At 36.1% G+C, this 22,552-nt stretch overlaps 2 protein-coding genes across 6 annotated transcripts; both read right to left on the bottom strand.

Moving 5' to 3' along the window:
* Positions 1-225: 225 nt before the first annotated feature.
* On the bottom strand, positions 226-18,431 carry Cam (Calmodulin). 5 transcript variants are annotated; one of them, XM_086827655.1, is made up of 5 exons: positions 18,378-18,431; positions 17,598-17,732; positions 12,324-12,498; positions 6,613-6,855; positions 226-1,456 (listed from the first exon to the last, which is right to left on the bottom strand). In XM_086827655.1, the coding sequence occupies exons 2-5, from the start codon at positions 17,598-17,600 to the stop codon at positions 1,428-1,430; spliced, it is 450 nt and encodes a 149-aa protein (XP_086683781.1). In that variant the 5' UTR covers positions 17,601-17,732; positions 18,378-18,431; the 3' UTR covers positions 226-1,427. The 5 variants fall into 5 exon arrangements, with proteins under 5 accessions (XP_086683781.1, XP_086683782.1, XP_086683783.1 ...); XM_086827656.1 differs by having other exon boundaries at positions 18,305-18,431; XM_086827657.1 differs by having other exon boundaries at positions 18,198-18,431.
* A 1,063-nt stretch (positions 18,432-19,494) lies between these two features.
* Positions 19,495-20,919, bottom strand: Vha36-2 (Vacuolar H[+] ATPase 36kD subunit 2). Its single transcript, XM_020945403.2, has 2 exons — positions 20,265-20,919; positions 19,495-20,194 (listed from the first exon to the last, which is right to left on the bottom strand). The coding sequence occupies exons 1-2, from the start codon at positions 20,793-20,795 to the stop codon at positions 19,670-19,672; spliced, it is 1,056 nt and encodes a 351-aa protein (XP_020801062.2). The 5' UTR covers positions 20,796-20,919; the 3' UTR covers positions 19,495-19,669.
* Between the last annotated feature and the right edge of the window lie 1,633 nt (positions 20,920-22,552).

A 22,552-nucleotide genomic window follows, 5' to 3' on the forward strand; every position in this document is an offset into this window, starting at 1 on the left:
TTGTGGTTGCTGTAGTTGCAGTTGTAGTTGGTGTAGAGTTGCTTAAGTTCGCTACAAATCGTGCCGACAAATCGGCTGCCTATCAAGGACCTTTTGGACTGTGGTCCTGCTGGTCCTCGTTACAGCCCCCAAAAATATGCCATGCTTCTCCTCTGCTGCGCGCCACATTTTTGGTTTTTTTTTCGTTTTAATTTAATTTTATATCGAAAATGTATTTGTAGTTGGTTTCTTTTTGTTTTTTTTTTGTAATTTTTATTTGTTTTATTTGTTTTTTCTTTATATTTATTAATTTTAAATTTAAATATAATTTAATAAGAAGAATTTGTTGTTGTTTGATTTTACATTATTTATAATATATATATGTTGTATTTATAATATATTTTACTTCTTGTTTTTTTTCTGACATGTCTGTGTGTGTGTATGTGTGTGGAAGAGGGTGTGTGTGTGTGTTTTTGTGGAGGGGTGTCGAGTGTATGAGAGTGTCTATATAAACTTTGCCAGTTTGCAAAAATTTCAAATATTTGTTTCTTTAACAGTTTTTTGTTTTATTTTGTATTTTTATTTGTTGTTTGTTTTAGCTTTTTTATTTTTATTTTCTTTCTCGCAACGAAATCGACAAATTTGTTCTTTAAACACAATTTTACTAGCTTACAGATTCGGGGTTTTCAATCGCTTTTCCTCTTCAAAATGGCGGAAAAACCGACAAACAAAATGTGCTGCTGCAGCCGCCGGTCGCTGTCGCCAGGTGGCGTTGCCCATACTGCAATGCCGCCATCTAGTGGCAAATACTTTGGTGATGCTACTGCTGCTGCTGCCCTTTTGCTTCTCTTCCTCTTCTGCTTGCAATGCTTCTCCATTGGATTTATGTTAAAGTGTTGTGGTAAACTTGCTGTTGTTGTTATTCAACTGATAACATGCGATTCTTGTTGTTGTGGTTGTTGTTGTTGTTGCTGCTGGTTGTTGTTGTTGTTTTAGTTTTAAACGGTGACTTCATTAAGTATGCTGTTTGTTGTTGTATTTTGTTGCATTAAAATTATGTTTTTTTGGTTTTGTTTAACCTTTTTTGCTGTCTCTCTCAGTTTTTAATGTAATTCTTTTTTGTTTTTCTTTCTGAATTCTGTTTCTGTTTTTCTTTTTTGTTACATCTTTTGCTTGTTTAAATTTTCTTTTTCTTTTGCGTTTTTTAAGTGTAAGTTTCATTGGTTTTAAAGTTTCTTAAATGTTTTTTTGCTTCTTATTCTTCATTATGTTGGTTGTTTTTTGCTTAACTCTTTGTTGTTGTTTTGTTTTTTGTTTGTTGTTTTTTTTTTTAAGATCTTTTACTGGGGTCCATAGCAACAGCGTGGCGCGATGTTATTGCGCACAGCTACAGTCTTCGTCAACATCTTAAAAAAATAGAAAGGCTTAAAAAGAAATAATTTAACGCTTCACTTCGATGTCATCATAGTCACGAATTCTGCAATGGAAAAGAGAAGAAATTTGAATAAGTTTTGGACCATTAAAGGTAATAGTAATAACGATTTTATTGATAAATTGGCAGTTTGTAATTGTTATTTGATTTTTTTATATTTCATAAAATATATTTTTAATTTGTCATTGAAGTTACATTCCCGAACTATGTAAGATAAACTACACAATCTCATAAAATCAAATTGCTTTCATTATCACCAATTTATTTTGACATATTCCTCATATAAAACACACTCGACCACTTAGGCGCATAACAAAGTCACTCAGCTGACACTAAACAAAAAAAAATTTCACACAATAAATCAAGTATCGAAAATAGCTGAGCGCTGTCATTAACCTTCTACTAAATTAAGAAGGCAATTAATCAATACGAGCAAACGAGCATTACACCATGGCTGCTGCATCAACAACACCAACAATACCAACAACAACACCAACAAAGGCACCTAATCAATAAGACAAACGAGCAAGTCACGAGATGTCTGATGAAAACACTTGGCCGCAAACACACACTCGATATACAGCAGCGGTCAGGATAATAGGAATATTTTAATATATAAATTAAAACAACTTTTATTGAATATAATATATACTATGATCTTTTACCCCAAAATAAAGTTGTTGTTGTGAGACTGATTGTATTACAAGCTTTTTATTGAAAATTATTATTATTAGTAATATATATAATTAAGCATTATCCTCTTGACCTCTAGTGTGCCTATGCAGACTCTATATGCTAGTCTCTCTTCACAAGGCAAATTTATTGAGTGCAAAGACTCAGACAGTCAATCGCCACAGATTATATACTCTCCTACTTTTTCTCATCCAAAAATAGAAAGCAGAGGATGCTGCGACGGAAGCAGAATGCAATAAAGACGCTGTCTCTGCCGCATTGTTCGCGAATTGATGGATACCACAGGAAAAAAAAAAATTAAATGGGAGAAAAGGAGGAAATTCAGCATCATCGGCTCAATCAATAGACAACTACAATGGAAGGGTAAGAAACCACCGCCACGAAGAACGAAGAGTGTGTGTTGGTGTCCCCAATTTATCAGGTGTTTGTCTGTTTCTATTTTTAAAAGGAGGAAAATTCTTTGCCTTTCTCTGTGCTGCTGCATCTGTTCTCGTTGATTGCATGTCTTTCTCTTGATGGTCGTTTCGATTTTCCTTCTTTTTTTTTGCCTAGGGTGACTGCATTTTTGAAATATTTAAACAAAAAAGACAAGAAGACACAGAAGCAAAAAAGAGAACAAGCTAATTGAGTGGGCGTGTAATTGGGTGGATTTTTCGGTTTTTTTTGGGGCCAATGGTCAAGATTGTTCAGTTAGAGATATAGTTAAGAAATCCTTAAAAAACATTTAATTGCAATCTTAACCACTTAATAATACAACAATTAAATTTAAAAAAGACCAAGATAAGTAATTCCTAAGTGCAAATACCAGTTGGCCTAGTTACTAGCCACAATCTAATCTATATTTCTGGTTAAGTTTATAAACCTTAAAGGTGAAATATTGATGTCTAGCATAGAGGACCCTCTTATCAAATGCTTCTCATGCAATCGATGGCGATTATCAAGGTTTTATGGGAAATTTAACCCGACATTTAAAAGATTGTTATTTCAGACTAACACTCAAATGGCCAAAACACAACACACCTTTTCTAATAAAGCGAAAACCTTTTTCGGCAGGCTTAAAAATAAAATGTTATTAGTCAAAGTTCAGGCAACGCCCGGAAAAGGGCTAAGCCGACTTGGTATGCAAAATAGCCAAAGAGCTTACAACCCCCAAAGGGAGAGCTCAAGCCCTTGACATTTGCCCACATGCAAATAATGCTCCTCCTTCTCGACATTCGCTCTTTTGATTACATCTCTTGGTCCTAAAACATCATAGGTAAAAAATACCCACACACCTTAAGGACACGCCCATTAAATGACCAGTTTTTCACTAAGAGAAAATATTTATTATTTAAAATCAAAGCATAGGATACCAAAATTTCCCATAAATTAGGAATTCTACATTTCCGAGAACTCTAGGTTTCTTAAAATGCTTTTAGTATTAGTCACAATTTTAATATTGTTATTTTCAAAATGATAATTACTTTTCTCAGAAATGATATTTTAGGACGAAACAATTCACAAAGATAATTAATTTCTCTGTAACTAAACCCAAAATGATTACCCGTAAAACACAATTTCTTGTAGTGTATTTAACTCGCGAAAAATAAAGGTTAAAGCTAATTTTTTGATGACCCGAGCAATTAAAATGATATTAGGCTCAACTTTTCCAGCTGCCAAATATATATACATATATACAATATTTAGTAAATTTTTGTGCATTTTATTTAAACCGCACCACCCATTACGTCGCTGTTTGGCGGTGGTTTTTGCTGGTGGTTCTGCTGTTTATCTTTCGTCGTTTTGTTTACATTCGCCAAACTTACTCGTTGTATCATTCCTAAGGTTCTTTTTCTCACTCTCCCTCTATATAAGATAGATATATATTTGCATTTGTATTTTTGCTACCAAATTCCAAATTCAGCAACACATCTTTCTCACTGGGATGTGTTCATTTAATTTGCCTCGCCTCTGCGCTAATGTTTAATTTGTTGTTCTTTGTATTTTGTTTAACATTTTATTTGATTTTCGACTTGCTGTTCTCCTTGCTGCTTTCTTCCCTTAGCACAGCATTTGTATCTTGTATCTGTATCTGTATCTGGCATGCGGCCAAAGTAAGTCTCATCTCATTCCCAAATCCCCCTCCAATATCTCTTCTTTTTTTTCTGTGCATATTCATTGTTTGCGCCATATAATTTTCACTTGCAAAATTACCAAAATGTGGATGGGGATGGGGTGGGTGTTGTTGTGCGGGTGAGAAGGTGGGGTTCTTCGGACCCGGCACACACACTGTGTATCTGTATGTGTGTGTGTGTGTGTGTGTATAGCCGGCAAGACAACAATAAAGACTTTGGTTAATTGGCAATAAGCGAAATGGCAACAATGCGCATTTTATATTTACGTTATGCTGATTCCGGCGGCGAGTGAGATTCATTCGGTCAATGTTCATGCCATTCCATCCTCCCCTCACCCCCTGATTCGCCCAGGGGAAATTAAAGAATATTGCACAATATTTATATATATATATATAGATATATTTAATTTTAATTGTTGTTTCCCATTCGCACTGTTGCCGTGGGCTGTGCGCTGCTCGGTGTGTGAGCTGTGTGCCGTTTGCCCCGGCAGGTTAATCATTTAAGAGTGGAATTTACGCGCGACATTTATTTTGGCTTTTAAAAACATTTCAATTTAAGCGGCAGGAAAAGTGGCGAAAGGCATTAAAAAAAATGCTGATTGGGAGCAGCAAAAGCCACAGGAAATAAATGGCAAGTTAAATATGGCTAGCAAATAATGGTTTAAAATGTTAAGAGGAGAAAACATTTTCAATTATTCAATAGAAAGTTAAATAATATAAGCGTTATATCCTTTAACTTCTTTAAACCTTAACAAGAAAAGAAACTAACTTTGGGCAGCGTAAGAAAATATACACTTGCAATTTGCAATTGATGCTGATCAAGAATATATATGATTTATAGGGTCGAAAATGACTCCCCCACTAAGTTCAAGGCTTCTTACTAAAATAATAATACCCTGGTAAAGTATAAAAAACAAGCTTATGCAATTATCTTTATATTTACCCCTTAAACGATTTCTGTAAAATCCATGTTCCACGTAACTCAATACAATCCCATTATCTGACAATTTAAAGTGCCCTTCAACTAATCTTGATCTCTTTTCTATAGCTCTTTATCAATGTTTTCCTGGTTTCTTTGACATAAAATCAGACACTACAAAACAAAAAATACCACTAAATCCTCATTTACTCAGATCAACGTCTCGCTTTTGTTAGATTGTTTAAACTTTTTGTTTGCTATTTTTATGTATTTTGTTCATAAATTACTTGTGATTAATCTATTTGATCCGAGAAATGCTTGCAGCGGTAGCCAAAAACGATTTCTATTTGAACTTGAGAGAAGGAACGTAGAAACATATATACTATACACTATATATATAATGTATAGGGGAAAATACTGTCCGATTTTAATTGCTACTTTGCCGGCCTCCTCCCCGGTTTTCTTTGAGCGTTCGTTCGTTCATCACAACAAAAGGAAATTTTTACGGAAAGACCCAACGGGGCAGTAGTAGGTGGAGGATATGCCATGGAAAATCTGTTAAAAACTAGCTCATACTCAAATATTTGTTTCATTTTCTGTTATGTACTCTGGAAAAATCAATTTTCAAGCAATTAAAAAATTACAAAGAACACAAAACACGAAAATTTTCAAATAAAAATGTGCTAGTGCACATGGCAAGTGATATATGTATATATTTCCCTCTCTATATATGTAGATATATATCTGTATAGTGTATATAGCTATAAGTATTACTATAATGAGTCAGTCAGAGAGCAACAGAGACGACGCGCAGAGAGATCATGTGAATTAGTAAAGCCGTATGACACAGACAAGTGCCAATTGTGACTCAAATGCAATGCCATGATTCAATCGTTGTTATAGTTGCCTGGCAGGTGTAAATACACAACAAACAAAACACACACAGAAAATAGATCCAATTAGTGGGCCAACACGCGACACACAAAACACTTAAATATCGGGTCATAATATAGCGGAAATAATGTAACCGGGCAACACCTTCTTACGAAAGCGAGTGAAAAACATTGAGGGAAAAGTCCAGATTTCATCAGTTAATTGCAAAGGTTGTTAAGAAACTATACAAGTTCAAGATATATCTATGCAAGAGGTTTATAATTTCAAGTTTAAAGTTTAAATACAATCAAGGGTTCTACAAGTTCTTCAATATTATAAAATATACCTTTTAAAATTTATGAGAACCTGTAACCTAGGGTTAACTTTCCTTTCTCAAGCCTACAATTTAAATCTACATTTCATTTATTATTTTCTCTGTTTTATAGATTTTACAATTCATAAATAAAATCTTTACTCAAACCTAGGATATTAGCAAATACTTATCAGTCTTTTAAAACTAACAATAAAAAATAAAACATAAACCTTGCCAATTTATCACTTAAACATCGAATTATTTATTAAATTTAGATCTGATTAACTTACCTTCGTAATTGACCTGACCATCACCATCGATATCAGCCTCACGGATCATCTCATCGACCTCCTCGTCTGTGAGTTTCTCGCCCAGATTTGTCATCACGTGACGCAACTCGGCCGCCGAGATGAAGCCGTTGCCATCCTTATCAAACACTCTGAAGGCTTCCCGGATCTCCTCTTCGCTATCGGTGTCCTTCATTTTGCGTGCCATCATTGTAAGGAATTCTGGGAAGTCAATTGTGCCGTTGCCTGTGGTGTAGGAGGATAACAATTAATGTTCAGCTTCCATTGCATACTTTTCTGGGTGCGAGCGAGGAATGGGTTCTGTGGGGAGGCCATCATCAATTTAAATTCCACCCAGGGCGTTGTTATAATAAATTCAAGTCAGGGATAAAGACACCAAAACGAACGTTTCTCTTCATTATGTCAAAGTTTGCTTACCCAATCCTCCCGAGCGCATCATCATAATGCCTCCAGAGGGGGGGTTGTGTACACTACTTAAAGCTCCTCCTCTCACCACCTCTGGGCTGCCCTTGTGCCCCGCCAGAGAAATCCCTGGGAGCCATATAATCGAGCATATTTTCATATTTGCCTAAGCCCCAAAAACAAACTTTTTCCCTGGGTTAAAACGGAGGCCATAAGGACACGTGTGGGGAGCCACCTTATATAAAGTGTGGCATATAAGTCTGCCTAATCCCGTTTCTGTTAAATCACTTGCCCAACCTTATCTCGTCCAAGGATGTTGGATGCTATGGATCCTTTATGGCAGTCTGGCGGTTCACCGGAGCGGAATGAAAATTTGTTAAAGAATTTATACAAACATTTTCCTTTTCTCCTTTGGAGAGAGAAATACAAATGAAGTGGTCTGCAGGACCAAAAATTCTTGTTATACTAATTGAAAAAGTTTCCTTCGACTTGACTGGGTTTAAAGTTGCAAATAGTTGGCTCGACTCTCCTCTCGTTTCTCCGCAAATAAAAGCGGCAACAACTTTTGGCCTTAATTGTTATTGACTGACTTTCGCCATTTCCCAGAGAAAGCCCTCCCGGTTTTCAGTTAGCCAGAAGAGCCTTTTGTCCATAAAATGGTACAGAGATGTATAAAATGTTTTTCAGTTTTCCATTTTCTACCCTCAAAACCAAATGGAGCATGCAGCTCCTCTCTGTCTCTCTCTCTTATTGTGGCTATCATTTTGTTTCTTGTGAATTGAATGTGTGTTTTTTTATTACTTTTTGGGAAATGGGTTTTCCACTCTCCCGAAGAGGGAAAAACTTTTCGCATATGATTGCCAAAACAACCGAAAGAAACCTCCTCAACAGCCATTTAGATGTAATGAAAATGATAAGTTATATATCAAAAAGTTTCTCCAAGAACAAATGAGAGCATTCGCCTCAGGTCAAAGAACATTTTAAGATTATAATCTAGGAAAACACATAAACCCAGAGCATAATGTTCAACAAAATAAACAAATAAATCGGAATTCAAGAAAGAAAAAGAAAACATGGTTTATAAAAAATAGAAAAAACAAATTAATTTCAGCAAAAATAAATAAATCTGGAAGCGATACCATTTCAGCTAATTGAAGTATTATTATTAATCAATAAGGTACCACATTGAGTGCCAAAAAAATATATAGATAGAATATATATTTCGAAAATAGCTTAGAGAAGAACATCAAATAAAATATCGACGGGTGGTGGTTCAGTCAATTCCCCAATTTTTGTGTTTCAATTTCGATTTTCGGTTGTTTGGTTTGCTTGTTGTCTTTGCCTCCGTTTTCTGTTTCTGTTTATGATTCTATTTAAAACATTTGACGCGATTTTCTGTTGCTTTTGGCTTTGTCGATAGGATTTCCCCAAAAACGAGAAGAAGACCAAAAATACCAGCGTTAAGAATCATTGAGAAATTTCTTGCCATTTTGGTTAGACGCTCCTTAGACTTTGACGCGCATCCCAATTATGATGTTAGCCCCATTTGCCTTTCGCCATTAGCGTCGCCATGTTGATGGCCAATGTCTGGCGGGGTTTTCGGTTTCCATTACGCTTTTCCTCAGCTGAAACTCTTTCCCCCACAGCCGTCCCTCTCAGTGTTTTTCCGATTCGCAACGTTGCGCGCAAAATTTTGCAGACAATTTAAAATTTTAATAAGATTTTATTTATTTTTCCCCCCGCTCTCTCTCTCTCTCTCCCTGTGTCTTTTGTGAGACGCGCTAAATTTAGTTTGCAGGCAGTTTTCTATGCTTTTAGGACTTACAGTCGAGGTTTAGTAAGTGGGATTTATGGTTTTTGAAACTTGAAATTAAAGTTTCATAAGAAAGAACACTAACTTCGGGCAGCCAAAGATTAAATACCCTACCAGCTTGCAATTGAATCATAGGTTCGATCCGGAAATCCATCATAATTAAGCTCAAAATGCATTTTTTTAATCAATAAAAAACACATTATTATATGACAAATTGTTCAACAAATCAAAGTTTAAAATTCTCATAACTTAGCCAAAAATTCATTAATTTTAATTCGGAAAACAGGTTTATGTTAGTTTTCGTTAGGTTAATAAAGCTACATACTCAATTTAAAAACTAAATTTTGGTCAATTCTTGACAATTTTAACGATGTAACCCCTTATAAAATTTAAAAAAATAAATGTAAAAAATGTATTATCTTTCCTACATGCCTCGAAAGATTCGCCTGTTGATGCTGATCAAGAATATATATGATTTTAAGGCTCGGAAATGAGTCTTTCACTAACTTAAAGGCTTCCGACTAAAATTAAAACACCCTGGAAAGGTATAAAATAAAAGTCTTTGCCTTATTATAAACTTTGCATACATGGCGTATACTTAACGTGAAAACCCTTATATTAAGTATACGCCATGTGTTTCTTAGGGAAGAATAGCTTTAAAATGTACAAGGGGAACCAGTTTCAGTTCAAAGGCAAGATTGGCAATTCAATTATTAGATCGAATCGGAATTGAATGATAACAGAGTTTCAAATGGCAATTTTTTCGACAAATCAAATTTGACAAATCTCATAACTAAGCCAAAAAGTATTAATTTTCATTCGAAAAACAGTTTTTATGACTAGATCGACTGGTCTGTTGATGCTGATCAAGAATATATATCATTTATAGGGTCGGAAATGATTCTTTCACTAAGTTTAAGGCTTCTGACTAAAATGATAATAACCTGTAAAAGTATCATTTATCAATTATTACCTTTATAATTTTTTATATAATTTAAAAGGCTTGCAATAATATGTACATATTCCTAGAATAGCTACTGTCGCTGTAGATTATTAATTCTGTTCGCTTCTGTTTTTTTGCTCATTTTATTTTTATACCACTGGACAAACCCATTTGGCCTCTGCTTAAAAAATAAAAATCTAAAAAAAGGCAACTAATGCGGTCGTTTGCATGCAGTTTGGCCATCGTCATCGTCGTCGGCGCGACGCCAACAAAATGTTAAGTAATGAATGTTTAATGTTTCCGTCAGATTTCTGGCCTGCCATGGAGAGTTGGCGACAAGTGAGTGGGATGATTTTGTCCAAAAGTTCGAGCAGAAAGTGCATTCCACTTGGGGATGGTAAATTAGAGAGAACATCTCTCATGCCTCACTTTTTTTTATTCCCCCCAAGTAATTTCAAATATTAAACGCTGGAAAATAAAGTTGGCAACACATTTGGCTTTCCACTCAATGAAAAAGTTTGCAACATATGCAAATTCCAGCGAATAAAGTGTAGGGGGAAAACTATTTTTAGCTCTGATAAAGACTAAGAGTCCCCACCCAACATTGCACCCCTTTGACTGTCGTGGAAAAAATGAAAGAAAGAAAATGGGGGGAGGAAGTGGAGTGTGGGAAATTGTGCGAGAGTTTTTCCGGCGCCTGCGCTCAAAGAATTTCCTGTGTGCAGGACACCGACGAGACTTTGCAGATTTTGTCCTGGATATTTTCAACAACATGCGCACACAATTTCCACGTGCAAGCGCAACAGAAGCAGCAGCAGCAACAACAATAAAAGCATAGGAAAATCTAGCAAAGGAAAAGCTGGCAAAGAAAATGGAAACATAAAACAGGCAACAGCAGCAACAAAAGCAAGATGGGCGGGGACACCTACCAAAAAAAAGTTATGAAAAAATAATGTTGGGGGAAAAAACGAGGGAGGAAAATAACTTTTTCCCAAAGACTTGTTACGCTTTGATGTGTTTTAGTTCTTGGAAAAATAAAGATACAAATATATCTTTGAAGTAGGGGCTAGAAAGAAGAAAGTCTAAAAGATATAAATTCCAGCTTTCTTAGTCAAGATTAAAGAAGAAATTTAAAAGAAACTAGAACAGACAGTTTTCTAACATTTGCTTGCCTACCAAACAAGATCTAAAAACTTAATTAAAATATATAACAAAAAGCCAAAGCATATATCAACCTCCTTTAATACAATAAATGTCAAAAAACTATGTTCTTTTGTTCACTAAAAGTTTAAGTTTAGCCACTGAATTGAAAATAACAATAATACTCCAAGGAAATAATAAAAAATAACACACAATTTCCTCTCAAAATTAATGCAAATTTTTCTTTAAGAAGAAAAGAGAGCATTTCCCCCATAATTTGTTTCCACTTTCTTTTGCGAGAACATTTGGGGCAATCTAGTTTTTTGGCCAAAAGGTGAAACACCTCAACGCTATAAAAACGGGCGACACATTTTCCATTTTCCGATTTTCCCCCATCCCCTTAAATTTTTGGCGCGAGGCGTGAGGCGGCGCCTGTCGCTCGATTTCCTCCGAGAGTCAAAAATAAAAATTGATCTTTGCGGATATTTCTTTTTCTGTTACACTAAAACCACCTTTTGTCAAGTTATACAAATATATACACATATTATATTCTACAAATAATAGGAATAAAAACAAAAAGGAAACCATCAGAAGAAAAGAAGGAAAATACAAATTCTGACAGCAGCCGCGCTCTGCCAAAAGACAAGAGCCAAAATATTTTAGTCGTCTATTTTTAATGGCTATGACGTGTTTTTGTTGCATATTTTTAGCCAAGAAATGATTTTTATTTTCACCCATTGTTTTGTCGTACAAATATTGGTCTGATCTATGTCTGTCTGCGAGAATACAAACGATCCAAGAGACCCGAGTGTGAGAGGGATTAGGCCCAGAACAGCAATAGATTTTGGGTAAACAAAATTAGACAACCCGGGAATGTTAACGGGAACGGGAACGGGAACGGGCCAAAAGGTGTTCACACTAGTGTTTGTTTATCACTGGCCCAGAACCGAAACCATAGCAAATCGGCCATCATTTGCACATTATATATAGTCGAAGCACCCTAAACTCTGACTTCATCGTATGGAATATTTAGAAAATTAAACTGGATTAGTTATGCTTCATAAAATGGAACCCTAAATAACCGTAGGAGTATATATTTTATGACTAGAAAATGCAATTATAAGGTTTAATAGTTTTTGTCTTATGAAGTTTTTTGTTTGTAAATTTATCGGAGAAGTGTTTATCTTGAGATTCTCTAAAGATTTCCTCAATAATCATCTAATTAACTTCTTAATTGATATAAAACAGATCTTTAACTAACTTCAAACACTATTGCTCCCCAACTTTCTAAAACAACTGACTGACTTGATATCTTTAAACAACGCCCCATTTGGATCCTTTATTGATGATGGGAATCCCCTAAAAATGGTCTCGAAATCTCTCCCCTGTACTCACCGTCGGCATCAACCTCGTTGATCATGTCCTGCAGCTCGGCCTCTGTGGGATTCTGTCCCAGGGAGCGCATGACTGTGCCCAACTCCTTTGTTGTGATGGTGCCATCGCCGTCTTTGTCGAATAGCGAGAATGCCTCTTTGAACTCGGCGATCTGTTCCTCTGTCAGCTGATCGGCCTGCAAACAATTGATAAGAATTCATTATTAATTAGTTGTCATATAGAATAATATAAATACCGCACCATAATGAGTTTGTTTATGCAAAAATCGTTGTCTCGAAAATGCTTAGAAAATAAATATTACAACTATTGATTACCAATTGAGCAAGTAGAAGTTTTTTGTGAAATACTTTTCAATGACATCTCGATGGCATTTCAAAGTCACAGCATGGAAAACTACCCAAGAATACAATTAGGAATAACAAAAGGAGCGAGAGAGAATAACAATTGTGTTTAATTTGAATAATTTTTGTGTATATGTATGTATATTGTTTGTCCGGGGCAATTGTATCTTTACCTCTATATCTATGCACCGGTATCTCCGCCAAAAAGGTGTTAAGTTTCCGCTGAATCAACAAAACAAAACCTGACGTCAGCGGAGGAGAATAAACAAAAGACAAGGAACGATTCTGAAGAAAGGAGGGGCCCCAGGGCCAGAAGAGGAGACGACATCCAATACCATTTTGATATTCTTTTCGCAATGGTTTATATATTTTTTTTATTATTATTGTCATTTCGGAATGATGTGTATGTGACATGAAACGTGCGAGTTGTCAGTCTGGGAAGAGCCGGAAAACCTAGCCAAATATGATCTTCAGGGTCTCTCTGGTTTTGCCTGTTATTTGTTTAATGGCATAAAAATGTTTATTCGAACAACTCGAGCTTTGCGGCGATAAGCTCAATAAATGCGCTGAATATATTTTTATAATATAAGGCCTGGTTTGACTTGACTGGCTGCATATATCAGAGCGATAATTGTTCTTATTAATCATGAGACAAAAATGCAAACGCAAACTTTGCCTGCGTCAGAGTATGACTTTTATATTATATATGTTTGTTCGAGCTGATAACTGGCCAGGGGTAAGTACCATATAAAAATAATGCTATTTGTTTGCTAAGCCTGTATCATTAAATTTGTATTTGATTATAGCTCAATTTAGTCTAAAATTTTATAAGAGTAATTGCTATTCTTTTGGTTTCTGAGATCAATAGTTTAACTTTAACTGTTGAAACACTTCCACAACTTTTAAGATAAAGCCACCTCCTATCTAATCATTAAATTGAAGGTGTTTTTCTTTTTCCTTTTAAAATCACACGCAGACCCACCTTTTATGGACAACTTCCGTTGCAGAAGAAATGGCAAGAATTGTACACCAAATCAACAATTGGCATTGGAATTATAGCGCCCTGCTCTTGACCCTTATCTAATCTCGGCATTTTGGGTAAATTTAAACAGTAAATACCAGTACATTTGGCTTGGTTTGCTGCCTGCCAGACTGCCACCTGTTTTTTACCTCATTTTTTTTATTTTTTTTTTTTGTGGCGTTTGTCGCGTTGGCGTTCAATTGAATTTGCCCAGCTTATCTGCCAGCAGATAAAGCGCTTTCCACCGAGGGTTATGTCATTGGCAGGCGTGACTAACTCAGATCCGAATCCAAATCCATAAGCTCTCTCTCTTTAAATGGTGACACAAATGCAAATAACAACAAAGCCCCACCCACCAGATAGATCCATTAATGGATCGTCGTTAATCGGTAGGAGGCATATTGGGGGCGGTGGGTGGGTTGGCCTAAGGCCTAATTGGTAATCCATTTATATGCACAATCAGACGCCCACGGCAATCCGGAGGAGCTCCAATATCAAGGCAAAAAAACAACACACTGACTGCTGGAATTTTTCGCCATTTTTGCAATTTTCAAAGAGGAGAGCAGGACTCAAGCTGTGTGTATTTATCAAGCTTATTCTTATTTATTTTTATAGCAGTGAGTCATGGCTTTTTGTCGCCAGGGAGTTGCAAATGAGTTTTAATTTAATAAATATTGAATAAAGACCTTTAAAAATGTAAAAAAGAATTTATATTTTCACTTCCAACACTTTGATTTATCCATGTTCAAGTCATGTCTATTATAATATAAACTCTGATCATGATTCATAATTTATTTATTCACAAAGTACAGTTAATACTCATTTCTTTGACTCATGTACAATTTTTAACAGTAGCTTATGCTCCAAAACGAGTTTTTAACTTAAACTTTATGTTGAATTCAAGTTTGCCGGTTTACCGTTGTTATTTCTACTTCTTTTTTTGTTGTATAATTTTTTATTATTTGCCGGTAGCAACCGGTTTAGTTTGGATTTATGAATGGCTGTTAAACATGGTTTTTTTTGGGTACAATCTCGGTGCAAGAGAACTGGGATTCAAGTTAAAGAAAAAGCAACGCTAAATGAAAGCCATAAGCCAGTAATTTTTCGCTATTAATATGCCACTCACATCATCGAATAGCATTATTCATTATAAAGCCATATGATCGATGAAGTCAGCCAAAGAATACTGACTCATGGAAATTCTGGTGGATAAATTCAAATTCTAGAGATATTTTCAAGCTTAATTCTTTGTAAGCTTAATAAACGTATTTTTTAATATCTATATAAATTCGGAATATTTTGAATCTAATAATTTGCTGTATAAAATTGATTTTTTAATAGAATCTACAACAATCTTTCAATTTTTGTTCATTTTTTAAACTTAAACAACCTTCTCTTTGGTTGTACTTTATAAAGTCCTTTACTTATTACTTCAATTATTAATTTTCTAATAATATCAATAATAATGTTAATAAATACCAAAATCATTTCTTTTGGCCCAAGTTAAGTTTGGCAGCTGAATCAGGGCAACAAATTGGGGTACGGTTTAGCGATTTATTTTAATTAAAAGCTGTTGGCATTCTGCGTGAGCTGTAAAAATCGCTAATTAAATTAAGCGACGCCAGATGAGGCCGAAAAGAGAGGGAGGTGTGGCGCATAAGAAACAGGAGGGGGAGGAGCGGAAGGTAACAAAGAAGGTGGGCTTCTTATCAAAAGGCAGAAAGCCAAATAGAAGTGAAACGTGCGAAGAAGGACGGCCAAGAAGAAGGCGACAAGAAAATTGGATTATGTGGTTAAGCGGCGTCTAGCAGGAATTTTTCTTCATTTGCCTCGCCCCCTCCTCCACCTCCTCATTGGCCCCGCCTCCCTTTTGCGCCTGTTCCGTTACAATAAAATTCTTGTGCGAAAAGGCAAAGTGGAACAGGCAGCAACACACACACACACACTTGCGCATTCGGCGAGCCGAACGAATGAACGAGTGAAGCAAACGAACAAAGACGAAGGCGAAACAGCAAAATAACCGCAATGCGGCAAATGAAACGGTTATGGAAGAAAACAACAAAAGGCAGGCGCCGATAAAAGTGCCAAGCGCGAAAAAAGCTGAAATCGGAAAGAAACGGGAAGAGGCAGAGAGCGAGAAAGACAGAGCGACGCAGCACAAAACGAAACTGATAACAAATGTGCAGACTGAGACAGAGTGAGATAGAGAGAGGGAGAACGAAATAAGTGCACACAGCAAGAGAGCGAAAAGTGTGTGAAACGGTTATGAGAGAGAAACGGTTATGCGCAACTAGAAGAGAAAGAGAGAGCCAATGAGAGCGACAAAATTCCGAGCCGCAAGAATTTTTTCAGCGTTTCCATGGCCAATTTTAACCTCACTTTTTGCGGCCAAATGTGCGGTAAATAAAAAATACAATCAGAAAGAGTAAATAGAGTGAACGGCCAAAGAACGAACGGCGGGGCAAAGCGAAGCGGCCAAGAGCCGGCAATTTTGTGTTGTTCATCGCACACACATTTTCTACTGATAAGGGAAAAACTGAGGCAGGGAGCTTTTCCATAATTTGCGGGGATCTTTCAGAATGGCTGCGCGTGTGCCTTTGTTTGAATTCCGCTCATAAATGTTTAGCAAATTTGCCAAAAGCACATTAGATTTATGGCCGAACACGAATTTTCCCATAGAGAAAATTGCAAGCACAAAATAGAAGAGGAGGAAGAGCAACAAAAATGAGGTGTTGCTCGAGATGCTGATAAGAATTTCCACATTTCCATGCCTGATTGGATTTCGCCAGGGGAGCGGTTCCAATCGGTGGAAGTTCGAGCGTCATGGAATTATTATATTTCAACCTGATCGAGAGTTAATATTCTTGTGTATGTGTAAGCTTGAAATTATGGCTGTGTGCGTGTATATGGCAGCCTTGGGAAAATTATTTTGACGAGTGACGTGACATGTGTGTAAATTCTTGCTATTGGCATTGGGTTTTAGTTTTTTAATTGCACCACTTTTTTTATCTTTTAATTTTTTGAGTGACCCCCGGTTGTGTAAAGTTCAACTCTCTTTTTTAATGGGGTTGAAAAATGCAGTGTGTGTGCCAGGGGGTGAACTACAGTGGAACTTTACAACTTTGTTGTAAGAAATTAATTCTTGGTAAATATTTAAAAATAGTTATTTTATGATTTTGCTAAATACAACTTTTAAAATTTCTTTTTTTTTTACTACATTCTTTTTAAAGTATTTCACGTATTACTTTAGGTTATGTTTTCAAAAGACATTTAAGTTTTATTAGTATTGTAATTATTAATGTACCTCTATAATTAATATTATATTCATAAAATATACAGTTTTATATCAGATTTAGGTTTATTTTGAAAGTAAACAAAAAAAACGCACTATATATTTAAAATTTTACAATTTTCACTCTCACAGAATATTATTATTATTTTGTGGTTTAAGTAACGGTATTTTAACTGCAAATTCAGTGTTTTATGCTTTTTTTTTTAACAAACCAGTTTTTCCTACCCGCTAGAGTAATATATTTTTCGGGGTGCGAAAATTCACGAATTTTAGGATACTCGGGGACAGCTGCTTTTCGACGGGGTGTTTTTGGGGAGATTATTAGGTGTGCGAGCCTTGGTATGTGTGTGTGTGCATGTATAGAAAGCCGTTAAAACCATATAAACAACATCTAATTGGAAGCCATCACCATTCGCCTCTCGCTCGCACTAATGGTAATTACCTTGGCTGCTGCTGTCTGACTTTGATTTTTCGCAAAAACTGTGTGTGGAAATTTCAATGGAAAATGGCCCGCACGTTTGTGTAAACACAAAAAGCCGAGAGATGCACATGTTTTTTCTACCACACATGTACATATTCTATATTCTATATTCTATATATATATTGGCCCATAAACTTACCATTTTTGTAGGTTTTGTTGTAGTTTTTGTTGCTAAGAAAGTGACAAAGTTTTAATCCGCTGCGGCGACGGTTGGTATGTGTGTGAGTGGAATTACGGAACGCGCGTTTAACTTTATTTTTTACTAATTAACACACTGCAAAAAGAGAGAGCAAGAAGAATGGATTTTTGTTTAGGGTCGCTGCTGGAACTGTAGGGGTGGTGGATGAGAGAGCCTGGAAGAGGAAAGAAACTGCCAAGCCAGCTTGGAAAAGAAGCGACGAAATTCGGCACAAAAAAGAGGCAGGGGTAAATAATACGAAAAAAAAAACTACACCGCGACGACGCTTTTTTCCTCGCCGTGGCAGTTTCTTAATTCTGTAGATGTAGATGTAGCTGTAGTTGTTTTCGTTGTTCCGAATTTAATACAAATTTTCGCCTTGCGTTTCTTTCATTTCTTTTAATTTTTTTTGTGGCTTTCATTCGTTTTTTTTTTTTTTTTCATTTTTTTTTTCATCTATTGTGCGAAATATGCCAAACACACGCGCGCACACGGCAGAAATTCTCGTTTATATAGTAGATATGTGGCGAGGAGGAGGAGGGCTATATTCGGTTTTTATACAGATATTCGTTTCATTTTTTTTTTCGCCCGTTTTCAAGTATTTCGGCGTTGGTTTTCTTTGGGTTTTGGGTGTTTTTTTTTTTTTTTCTAAACGTCTAGAACGGAACTTTGCCAGCTCTCCGCCTGCTGATGCTCTCTGTCTCCGCCTCAGGTACTGGTACTTATGTTATATCAACTCACGATCCTAATCTGATTTTCCGTCCGCAACGGTCGACGATTCAAAAATTTTTGCCCGAATTTATTTGTGTTCCCGACTATATACGCTGTCGCGAAGAAAGAGGCACAGCGAGGCAGCAAAGAGCAGAAGAGCGAACCGGTTAGAGAGTAAAACTTGGAGAGCGTACACAGTGATGGCAAATATGCTATTCCCGTCATATTTAGCCTTTTTTGGCGGGAAAAATTCTCCCGATTGTAACAATTTTTTCTGTTTCGCTCCAAAAAGAAGCGGGAAAATGAAGCAGTTTTTAAGCAAGTGAGTTTAAGAGAAGAGCGAAAAATACGTATTTTTGAGCAAACAAAGGGAGAATTTAATTTTCTATTATATACCTCTTATTTAAACTGCAAGATATAAGCTAATTAAATAATAATAATATATTTTACACAAATTTACACTGTTCTTAAAATGCAAAATTATATGACTTGACCCGAATAAAATTTAATTTGTCGCTAAAGCGGTCGCGCCGGCGCTTTGGCAGATCTGTGCAAACAGCGATAGTATTATCGATACTTTTAGTCGATAGCCTTTCGGCGGTTATTTTGGTGCACTTTTAAAAAATGTAAACGACTCAGTTCAGACTACTAATATTAATACCATATAAAAACAATACACTTGAGCAATGTTTTTATAAAAATAATTACAAGTTTCTGATAATGCATTAGTAAGGGTTCCGGGCACTTTGCCTTAGCCTTTTTTAAATTTTTATACCCTTTCAGGGTACATTAGTTTGAGTTTGAAGGAGTCATATATATATATATATATATATATATTCTTGATCAATCTAGCCATCTCAGGACAAAAAATTAAATGTACAAGTTTAAATTTTCAAAAATTGGCAAAAATTTGTTAAATTCTTAAATTTCAAATTGAGTTTGCATAGTTATTATATTAATGAGCCTAATTAAAACTAACATAAAAAAGCTTTTTAAATTGAAACTAATGGTTTTTGACTTAGTTGTGCTTAATTCAATTGCAGACTTCAGTTTTTCTTCATTTTTTCAAATTACTATAAAAATTGTTAAACTAAAACACGATTTAATAAAAAAATTAAAGTCCTTTTTTTAAATAAAAATTATAATATGAAAACAAGACCGATATGTTGCATTTATTTGAAATTTTCTGACAAATTTCGAAACGATTATCTTTTGGATTTTTAGATGTGTATATTTGCCAAAGTACAAACATTTTTTTTTCTTCTTTTATGTAAACCAAGTGTTATTTATGTTATTATTATGCCAATTTTAAATTAATTGGTTTATTTTTTAGCAGGCAATTTGGCAGCTTCATTTTCTTCAGATCGTTTTGCAATCAGACTGACCCTCTTCAAGAAGGCCTCCCTGCTTACCACACTGGATCTCCGAGAATCCTCGAGGATCAGGCGCTTGGTACTATATAGATCAACGTTGCCCATAGATGGGTCACGACTCCGTTGAATCCCAGTCAAAGTGCTGCGCGAGATGGCAAAATTGTTGTTGGGTTGCTGATTAGTTAGGCTTGAAGATAGGCGGGCCTCCCGCATCCTCTCCTTGACCTTTTCCGTCTCAAACTCTTCGGCATCGAAGTGGACATCGGCTTTGGGCAGTATTATGACCGTAGCTCTTGTTGAATAAAAGGCCAGCTCATCGAAGTTCATGTTCTTGGTTTTAATCAGCTCGGAGAAGGCCAGTTTGGCCTCCAGCTGCTTGGCCTGGGATCGCTTGAGGCGATAAAAATCCTCCCTTTCGAACTCCTCCAGCTCACCGGTTATATAAGTGGAGGTATTTTGCAGAATTGGTATTACCTTAGGGTGAATAAAATATAAAAATGGATTTTTTCAATAAATAAATATAATGTAATGTATCAATAATTACCACATGTTCCAGGGCGTTGACTCGCATGTTGGTCTGCAGCGAGGCCGCTTCCAGCATCCGTACTTGGACAACAATGGAGGCACATGCTACCAATTCGGAGAGTGCCTTGGTAAATTTTTCCCTGATCCGGTTGACTTGGGATCCACCCACGCTGAGTCCGGCAAGTGGAAATCCTGTGCCGCCGCCACTCTTCACCTCCAGCTCCAGGCAGTTGAGTGTGACACCCACGATCTTGGTCTGAGTTCGACGTATATTTAGAGTATCCACCTTGCTGCTGCTCACTATTTGCGGCCTAAAATCGGCGCCCAGGATATGGGCCTTGGCCATTGAAAAGATCGCCTCCCGCATTGCCTCATCAACCTCTTCGTCCTTTTCATTCATAAACCGCTTTAGTTCGCGTAGCTTCATGTCGATGGCATCCCGCTTCCGCTTGAGCAGACCCACACCTCTCCTGGCCGCCAGGACGCGTTGTTTCATGACCACGGAGTTGGCCCGCGATGGGAAGATGGGCAGGATGTCACGCTTGGCCATGTTGATATTGGGAAGGGCCCGGGGGGAAATAGATTTTCACTTTTGAATTTAGATGTCAAAGTGATGAGATGTTAAAATATCCATAGTTCAGATTCCTCTGAAAAGTTGATCAGTTACAAAATTTTTTGGAATAATTTCTGTTTCTTTTTTGGCAAGGAAAATTATGGAATAAAAAGATCATGTATATGATTTATTTAAAGTTTATATCTTAAAAACTCATCAAAACTTATAAAATAAGTTTTAAAATGTATGTAAACAATTATTTTCTCATACAAATATACTACTACTTTGAAATATTACTCATACGCAGTGTTGCACTGCAGAAGCTTTATGTTCACCAAATATTGAATCTGAAGTTAAAGTCTTAATTTTACTGAAATAATTCTTACAATTATATGTATTATATATTATATACCTTTCATTATTTTTTTGGAATTTAAAATTACTTTGAAATATTACTCATACGCAGTGTATCCTTGCAGAAGCTTTATGTTGATCAAATATTGATTCGGAAGTTAAAGTCTTAGTTTTACTGATAAAATTCTTTATAATTAGATGTATTATATATTATATATTTAATTTTATTTTTTGGAATTAAAATTGCATTTTTTTTTAGTGAGAAAAGATATATGACAAAAGATCTACCCTGATCCTGACGCACCCTTTGGCTGACCAACATTAGCCTTAGGAAAAGCTGTTCTTAGATTTTACAGATGCCTCAAGACGAATTTACTTAAACATAATTAATGTATCAGTATAAATTGGGTAATATAAAGCTAAACATTTTTTTTAGTTCAATAGAATATTTATGACTATAATGTTTATATAATTGCAGGCAATCAATCTGCATAATAAGTTTAATTCTTTTCGCTGCATGGTTGCTTCTTAATCTTGAAATCTCTATAAAATTTAAGCCAACAGAATTGTGTATTATATATTTTGGTTATCGAAAAGATTCCTATGTTCGTGGGATTAAGCGTGGGCAACACTTGGCCCACAAATCTGTGGCCGGGAGTAATGGCAACGGATATGCGTGTGCAATTACCATGCAGAATATATGTATATGGCAAGCTGGTTGGTGGACAGCTCGTATGGCCATTCCACTGGGATTGCACATTGGACACTTGGACACTTGGACAGTTGGACATTTGGCCATTTTGCGCAATTTTCCAGCTGCTGTACGATTTCCTCAGCATTTTTGCCGCAGCGAATTGTCGCAATGTGGCGCCGCTTGGTGCAACGCAGGCCTTGGCGCATTTGCCAACGCATGCCAACAAGTTAAGTATGTTAACCTCTGGAAAATTAGACATGGACACTATGTAGTGTTAAGGGTGGTTGCTTTGGTGGTATAGGTAACGAAAATGAAAATGAAGTAACAATGCAGCAAACATCGGCTGCCAGGGGGAGAGACATTCTGTAGTTGTCGTTGTCGCTTGGCGACGACAGCAATGCGCCATTTTTCGTTCGACCCGCAAGACATGAAAATTCGGCTTTCCCTTGCCTTTCTCCCTGAGTGTGTGTGTATGTGTGTGTGTGCGTTTTCATTCTCTCTGTTGGATTTTTCGCAATCGCAGAGGAAGCCACCAGTTTTCCTTACACGCTGGGTAGCAAAATTTATCGCAAGTCGATAAGAAATCAAAAGAAATTGCCTTACATGTTGTATATATTTTCAAAATAAATTTTACTTACATGCTGTTGTTATATTTATGGTGTATATATATTGACTTTATCAATGTTTAACCAGGCGCAATTTATTA

This window comes from Drosophila serrata, unplaced genomic scaffold (assembly GCF_035046125.1).
Source record: "Drosophila serrata isolate PLE 108 unplaced genomic scaffold, ASM3504612v1 contig_184, whole genome shotgun sequence".
Classification (NCBI taxonomy): Eukaryota; Metazoa; Arthropoda; class Insecta; order Diptera; family Drosophilidae; genus Drosophila; species Drosophila serrata.

Excerpts from the sequence above, each read along its gene's own strand:
- Cam (XM_086827655.1), bottom strand. Across the intron at positions 6,856-12,323 it reads CAACGAGGTTGATGCCGACG|GCAACGGCACAATTGACTTC; the intron begins GTGAGTACAGGG and ends CCTACACCACAG. Across the intron at positions 1,457-6,612 it reads TGGTCAGGTCAATTACGAAG|AATTCGTGACTATGATGACA; the intron begins GTAAGTTAATCA and ends TTTCCATTGCAG.
- Vha36-2 (XM_020945403.2), bottom strand. The coding sequence starts at position 20,795 with ATGGCCAAGCGTGACATCCTGCCCATCTTCCCATCGCGGGCCAACTCC. Across the intron at positions 20,195-20,264 it reads TCAACGCCCTGGAACATGTG|GTAATACCAATTCTGCAAAA; the intron begins GTAATTATTGAT and ends ATTCACCCTAAG.